The 7,701-nt window shown below is 57.1% G+C and overlaps 1 protein-coding gene across 2 annotated transcripts in view; it reads left to right on the top strand.

The window, feature by feature from the left end:
- The window catches only part of NRTN (neurturin), a 9,231-nt gene extending 2,381 nt beyond the window's left edge, over nt 1-6,850 (top strand). Inside the window, exons 2-3 of one of the 2 annotated variants that reach the window (XM_042024427.1) lie at nt 2,352-2,628; nt 3,688-6,850. In XM_042024427.1, the coding sequence (XP_041880361.1) occupies nt 2,379-2,628; nt 3,688-4,136 (699 nt within the window). In that variant the 5' untranslated portion in view covers nt 2,352-2,378 and the 3' untranslated portion in view covers nt 4,137-6,850. Of the gene's footprint in view, nt 1-2,311; nt 2,629-3,687 lie in introns of those variants that run through there. The other variant, XM_042024426.1, reaches the window with a different exon arrangement.
- The last annotated feature ends 851 nt before the right edge of the window (nt 6,851-7,701 follow it).

Below are 7,701 nucleotides of genomic sequence, written 5' to 3'. Positions count from 1 at the left end.
CATCCCATCTCCCTCTCCTCCATCCCACCTCCCTCTCCCCCATCCCACCTCCCTCTCCTCCATCCCATCTCCCTCTCCTCCATCCCATCTCCCTCTCCTCCATCCCATCTCCCTCTCCTCCATCCCATCTCCCTCGCGCCCATCCCACCTCCCTCTCCTCCATCCCATCTCCCTCGCGCCCATCCCGTGGGGCTGGGTCCGGCTCTGCCGTTCCCTCCAGGGTCCCGCTTCACCCAGGAGTGCCCCAAAGCCTTTCCCAGAGGAGCAGGACCCCAGGGTTGAGCGGCTGCCTGGGCTGTGGTTGGCCCTTTGGGGGAGTCCGGGGGGAGCTGTGGGGAGAGCTCTGGAGCTGCTGGCGCTGGGCTGGATTTCACTGAGGCAAAGCAGAACCATGTGTCCCAGCTCCGCTCTGGTTCTGCTTACAGGGAGTGGGAAGAGCTGGAGGGGGAGGAGGAGGAGCAGGGATGAGCTGCGGATGCGCTGTGGCCGCCGGAGGGTTCAGCGTTCAGAGCACTGCCAGCGAGGACGAGGTGCCCCTGTCCCCAGCCAAGGGGATGGTGGCACTCCCTGTCCCCGGAGCAGAGCTGGGGATGGGGACAGGGACATCTTCCCCTCCTTTATGCACCCACTTGCTGGAAAATCCAACAGGTCCACTCAGATCAGGGTTTGGGGCTTTTTTCCCTTTCGATGCTTCCAGTTTTGGGGCCAGTTTTTGGCATTTTGGGGCCAGTTTGATCCAGGGGCACTGCAGGTTCCAGTAGTCCCAGTGCAGCATCCGCCCTGGGCGGGAGTGCCGGACACAGCGATGCTTTTTGGCAAGGTTCAATCCCAGAAAAGTATTTTGGGAGCTTGTGAAAAGTTTTGCGGAAGGTCTGAGGCAATTTTGGGAAGGTGTGAAGAAGTTTCGGAGAAAATCTGAAGGAGTTTTGGGGACAGTCTGAGGAAGTTTTGGGGGAAATCTGAAGAAATTTGGGGGAAAATCTGAGAGAGTTTTTCTTATGGTCTGATGGAATTTTGGGGAAAATCTGAGGGAGTTTTGGGGAAGGTCTGAGGCAGCTTTGGGAACGGCCTGTCTCTCCACCACCCCCATCCCCTCCAGGACAACCCAGCCCCATCCTGTGAGCAGGACCCGGCGCTGAGCCGGAGCTGCTGCTGGAGGAGCAGCCTCTGGAGCCGCTGCCCCGTGCGCCTGGATGGAAATTGTTTAATTCCTGCGGGATGAGTCATGAGGAGCCGGGATTTCAAAGCAGCTTGGCTCCCATGTAAGGCACTCAAGTAAACAGTGTGTGGCAGGTGGAAGCTCTCTCTGATGTCCCGTCAAGGCCTCCGTCTTTCCAAGTGTTTCGTGCTGCCAAAAATCCTTCGGCCACACCGTGGCTTCATCCATTCTTGAGGCTGAGCTCTGGAAAATAATGAATCAATGCCCGGAAACATGAATCGACGGAAAATTTATGGCACACTTAGAATATAATGTCTTTTGGGTGCTCTGCTTTGAAGCATCAGCACTAAAAGTTTTGGCATCTCCTTCTTTCAACCCCTCAGCAAGGAGGATTTAGGGTGGAAAAAAAAAATAAATTGACTTTTCTCCCTCATCTCATGACCCCAGGAGCTTTAAGGAGTTGGTGAATATCGGAAACAAATCCCAAGAGTCTGCTGGAAAAATTGGGAGTGGGGCTGGAAAACAAGAGAGATGGGAAAAAACGAGAGCGTGAAAAGTGAGGGACATCAGAGAACCCCAAATGCTCCATTTTTTGTGAGCAAAAAAAGGTCTGTGGGGATGGAGGCGCTGGATTTAGATTTATCAGGAAAAACGAGTGGAAACACCGACATCCCTGGGAGTGTCCAAGGCCAGGTTGGACGGGGCTGGTCTGGGGCTTTTGAGAGCAAAAGAAACCAACGGCAAAGCCTGGAATAACTTTGTTGTTATTGTTTTGCACATTGGAGCTGGGATTTGAGTCTTTTGAAAGGTCACAGGCGAGTGGGTGGGGGCCAGAATTTCTGGCTGCTGGAATGGGAGGCTTTTTTATGGGACGTGCAGCGAGGCTGGAACCGCTCTCCTAAAATTTTATGGGCCTGCAAGAAGCCAGAGGCCCTTTCTCAGGTGGTGGGGTCGAGTGTCACAGCCCTGCTCCATCCCAGTCTTTTCCTCCCTGGGCTGCCCCTCGTGCCTCAGTTTCCCCATCTCAGCTCCGGTGCCGGTGTCAGGAGGGGAGGGGAGGGGCTGGAGCCGAGGGGATGCCGGGGATCCCATGGGAAGATCCCCCCATCCCGAGCCGCGGGGAGGGAGGGAGGGAAGGGGCTCCGGGGGCTCGGGGCGCGCATTAAGGATGTTTGTTTTGCCTGTTTTGCAGAGTTTCAATGTTCTGACTTGCTCTAAGATGAAGGTATGGAAGTGTGCAGCCATTGCATCGATGCTCCTCAGTTCCATGTTATCCATTTTAGTTTGTAGAGACATGTTCAGCGGAAGCCGGGAATTCAGCCCCTTGCCTTCCTCGCCGTCTTCCTCACGGGATTCCTCCTCCTCCTCCTCCTCTTCCTCCTCCTCCTCTTCCTCCTCCTCCTCGCTGCCGGCGGCTCTGCGGAGATCCCCACGGGCCCTGCAACGCCACGGCTCTCTGCTGGCCCAGTGTAAGCTCCTGCTCCTCCATCCCAGGGTCACTGTCCCCCCCCGGACCTGCAGGTGCCCCCAGATCCCTGTGGGGTCATTCCCTGCCCTCTCCTGCATCCCAATGTCCCCTTTAGGAGGGTTTAAATAAAAATTTGGGGCAAACGGGGAGCACTGGGCACCAGACCTCGGTGTGAACGCGGCAGCTCTCCACAGAGGGAAATTCAAACAGCTCGTTTACTGAGAAGAAGCTGCTTTTTTTTCCCTCCAAATGCCTCTTTTTGGTAATTTTTTTTTTTAGTTCCATGCTATTTTTTACAAATGGAAAATGTCAAACAGGAGCTGAAGATGAGGGCACGGCAGCAGCTCCCCCTGTTCGCCCCTCGGTGCTCCCTGAGGGCTGGAAATCCGCACGTGTTTGTTTTGATTCCAAACCAGAGGAACTGCTTTTTTTGGGTGGAAATTTGGAAATCGATGACAAGCTGTCAAACCACGCTTTCCTCTGTCTTTCCTGTGCCTCCTGCAGAGCTGAGCTGGAATAACCCTGGATGTAGGGTTGGGACAGAGGGACGTGGGTGCCGCCAGCGGTGGCTGGGCACAGTTTGGGTGTTGGCTGCTGGCCCTGGGGTCTTGGGGGGCAGCCCTTGGGGCCCTGGGGCTCCCAAGCCAGAGGGAAACTGTGCAAATATGAAATTTATTGGTGTTTCTCCCCAAATCCACCTGCCCCAAGGGACCTCCATCCTGGGGGATGTTCACCCACTCCAGGCAATTTTCATTCTGGGGGATGTCCTCCCGCCTCAGGGAATCTCCATCCTGGGGATCATCCATCTGCCCTAAGGCACCTCCATCCTGGAGGATCCTGAGATCCCCATCCATGGAGGATCTCCTGTCTCAGGTGGACGTTAACCCACCCCAGAGAATCTCCATCTTGAGGTTATCCACCCACCCCAAGGCACCTCCATGCTGGAGGATCCCGAGATCCTCATCCATGGAGGATCTCCCATCTCAGGCCCCCTCCACCCAGCCCAGTAACACCCACACCCCGGGGGGACACCCACTAATCCCATGCCCTCCTCTTGCAGACAGCGCCTTGCTGGAGAGCTACACGGAGGGCGAGATCCGGCAGCTGATCTCGGCGCTGGTGGAGCGCTACCGCCAGGCCATGAACTCGGGCGGGCACGAGCTGCCGCTGTTCCCTCGCTCCGGCAGCCGCAGGAAACGCGCCCGCGCCCGCCACAAACCCTGCGAGCTGCGCGAGCTGGAGGTCAGCGTCAGCGAGCTGGGCCTGGGCTACGAGTCGGACGAGACGGTTCTGTTCCGCTACTGCAGCGGCACCTGCGAGGCCGCCGTGCGCAGCTACGACCTCTCCCTCAAGAGCATGAGGAGCCGGAGAAAGATCCGGAAGGAGAAGATCCGGGCCCGGCCGTGCTGCAGGCCGCTGGCCTACGACGACGACGTGTCCTTCCTGGACGCCTACAACCGCTACTACACCGTCAACGAGCTGTCGGCCAAGGAGTGCGGCTGCGTGTGACGGGGCCACCCCGGCACGAGGCTGTGGCAGAGGGACCGGGATGGAGGCTGGAGCGGCCGGAGGAGGAGAACTGAGCCGCTGGCGTGTCCCTCGGTGTCACCGTCCCGCTCACCGCGCAGGACTAGAGACGTGGCCGGTGCCATGGCGGAGGTGGTTGGAGCGGTGACGGCTGCTCGAGGCTGCTGTCCCCTCCGCCGGTGGCCCGGGGGTCCCTGCCAGCGCCGCTGAGGTGACAGTGGGTGTGCAACAGGGCGCGTGCAGCCCTCTGTGCACGGGGTGTGCTGTGCGTCACACGTGCCACACGTGTCACACGTGCCACACGTGCCACAGGCCGCGGTACCCTCACGGGGGGACCCGCACGTGCCAGGGGTTCTGTGTCAGGGTGTGGCACCCGGCTGCGGCACACGCTGGGGTGTGGTGGAGCGCAGGGGGTGTTGTGAGCGGTGCCGGTGCTGGGTGGTACCGGACAGGGTGTGCTGCACACTCGGGGTGTGTCTTGGGGTGCATTACAGGTTCGGGGTGTGTCAGGCAGCTGCAGGTGCCCTGTGCGGCCCCAGGGTGGGAGCTGAGTCCTTCTCTCTGTAGCTTTGGGGTTTCCCAGGGTTTTGTGACCACCCTGCACTGCTGGGGGAGATTTGAGCCCCCCAGATCTGGGTGTTTGGGGGCACAGAAGCACCAACAGTGGTTTGTGAGTGGCTCTGACTCCCTCTGGCTTGTGCCCCTTTTGCCGTCGTCTCATTCCTGCAGCCCTGGGGCTTTTCTTCTTTAAACTCGGGATAATCTGAAGTAACTGGATTAACCTCCCATGCCCCTGCCACGGGCAGCTGGGTCGGAGCCCGGCCACCGCCAGGGAGAGGACAGAACCTCCCTGGGCCACCAGCAGAGCCGCAGCACTTGGCGGCGTGGGCAGGAGCATCCCTGGTTTGGCATCTCCTAAAATCCCCCTGGCTCTCCCGGGAGTATCCCCCATCCCCTGGTCAGGGCTGGAATCCTGCGGGAGAGGGGACTCAGGCCCGGGTTTGGCTCCGCTCGCATTTACAGCAGTGTCACTGCTGTTTACTCTGCGGGGAAATAAATGAGCCCGCAGCCTCTCACGTTCCCTGGGCAGGCTCGATTTGTTGCCTGGGATTGATGGGTTTTCTCCCCTTGGCTCCCTTCCCAGAAAAAGCAAATCATAAACAGAAGGAGAATATTGGTGTCATGTCCTGGGCATTAACCAACGTGAGGGAAAACACTCCGTGTGCCACCCCCCCGGCGTCGCGGCTCCTCTCTCCGGTGGAACGGGGGCGAAAATCCCTTGTGCCTTCATCCTGAGGAGGAGGAGGGCTGGTTTGGTGATCCCAGCAGTGCAGGGATGGTGCTGCAGGATTTGGGGGAGCAGGTTGGATCCCTTGGGATGGGGTGGGGGACAGCATCTCCAGCCGCATTCCCGACCTCCACACAGGGCCAGGCTGGTGGGGATTTTTTTTTCCTTGCTTTTTATCCAAACGCAGCTCTTGGCTGAGCGGAGCCAGGGTGTAGTGGAGGAATATAAACACCATCCTTCAGCAGGACTGGCGTCCTGGGAAGGCAGCCTGGACTCTGTAACACGGAGTTTTCCCTGTATTTTGGGAAAGGCAGGAGGCAGCCGTGGGCGTGGGGTGCGAAACCCAGAGCCGGGAAATGGGAACTGGGAGCGGATAAACTCCACGCTGCAGGTGCAGCTCCCGAAGCAAGGTGTGACTTTGCAGCCCTGGTTTTGGCTGGAAATGGGAAAAGTGGCCCAAAATAATCAGCTGGAGGATGGGAATGGCAGATGGGCAGCGGGAGCCGCGCCGGGCTCTCGGCGGATAAGCGGCTTACTCGAGTTTAAGAAGAAAAAAGCACCCAAATCTAATAATAATAATGATAATAATAATAATAATAATAACTGTCCTCTCAAGGGCTTGGGTGCTTTCCAGGTCTCGCTGCTATAAAACTAAAATTAGTTTTGTTGCAGTAAGAAGGAAGAAATGGAACCAGAGCAATAAAGGCAGGGAAGGTGGTGTGGAGGCAGTGCAGGACCTGCTGCTGCAGAGGAGGACTTGGAGCAGGAGCTGCCTCTGCTCACAGGGAGAGGTTGGAGTGTTTGTACCCCGGTTTTGGACATTTTTTGGCAGAATCCAGGGATTTAGGGTGCCTTGACTGACAGACACCCAGCCCAAGGGATCGTCCTTTTGCCAGGGTGGTTGTGGGACCAGCAGGAAGATGAGGGGCCAAGGGAGCAGCAGGGTGGGGGCTTGGGCTGGGACACCTCGCAGCTGCCAAACCCCCCATTCCCAGTGCAAATCCAGCCTGGAGCCCCCAAAACCAGGAAGAAAACCTGACTCAATGCAATGGTGTGTTAAAAGCAGCAGGAATAGCTCCAATCCATCGTTTTCTGCTCTTTTTTTTTTTTTTTTTTATTTCCCCCTGCTGGCAGTGGAGCTCCAGCCCGTGTGGAGGGGATGTTCTCCATCTGCCTCACGCTGCTCCTGCTGGGTTTTTTTGGGAACAGCTGGGATTTGCAGCCACAAAACTCCCCAATGGGATGAGCTGGGCCATCGTGGTGTGGCCATAAAGATGGATTCTGCTTCCATGGCTTCTTCAGGGCTCCTCCTCCTCATGGAGCTCCTCCAGCTCTCCCGGTGCCATCCCGCGCCGCTCCGCTGCCACCCGGCCCTGGAAATGTGGTTGCAATAAAAGGCTGAGGTTTCCCTGATGCTTTCCATTTCTCCAGCCCCCTCTGCTGTAATCGGAGCTGGAGCTGTCCGGAAGAATGTCTACAATGCAAAAAAAAAAAGGAAAATTCCCTTCTCAAAGCCACAGCAGAATCTCATCTGGCTTCTTCCTCAGCATCCCATGTGCTGGTTAATATTAATATTAATATCAATATTAATAATAATAGCCAGTGTGCAACAGCTGTTGAGGGGATTTTGGCGTTGGGTTTTTGCTTGTGTGGGGCTGCAGCTCCTCCTGGGAGAGGAGGGTTTGGAAGAGCAGGAGGTTTGGGAACACGAGGAGATGTTTAAAATGATCCTGGTGGTTGTGACAGCGCAAAGCACGAGGGTTGTGTTCTCCCAGCCCGGCCACGGGGAGTTCTGGGATTTCCGGTGGGTTTTCCATCAGGACACGCTGTGCTTGGGGAAGGATGTGCCACAGCTCCAGCTCCGGATCAGATCCACACATCCCACAAATTGCTCGGGATCCCATTTGCTCCCAGGGTCTCGCTCCCAGTTTGGGATCCACAGGGGGGAAATGGGTCCAACATCGTCATTTCCACTCGATGAAAGCGCTCGCAGAGGGAACGTTCTGGGTTTAAACAGCTCCAGGATCCTGCTGGGGAGAACGGATTTTCCCAATTTATCGAGACAAATGATATTTTGGTGGGATTCAGGGCCTCAGCTTGCTGCCCCTTGTAAATTGGGAACGGGGCTGCCACGTGTTTTCCTTCTGGGCTAAACAAAGTGTGGCCTCGAAGGAGAGGCCCAAGAGGAGGGGGGAGAAAAGGGAAAAAGGGGGGGCGCAAAAACAAAAAGGGGGGAAAGGGAAAAAAGGGGGACAGGAA

Source organism: Corvus kubaryi, unplaced genomic scaffold (assembly GCF_017639235.1).
Source record: "Corvus kubaryi isolate FWS band 111438036 unplaced genomic scaffold, C.kubaryi_AGA036_p1.0 37262, whole genome shotgun sequence".
In the NCBI taxonomy this organism is placed as follows: domain Eukaryota; kingdom Metazoa; phylum Chordata; class Aves; order Passeriformes; family Corvidae; genus Corvus; species Corvus kubaryi.
The sequence above is the reverse complement of the archived record's forward strand: the minus strand, read 5'-3'. Positions and strand labels throughout refer to the sequence as shown.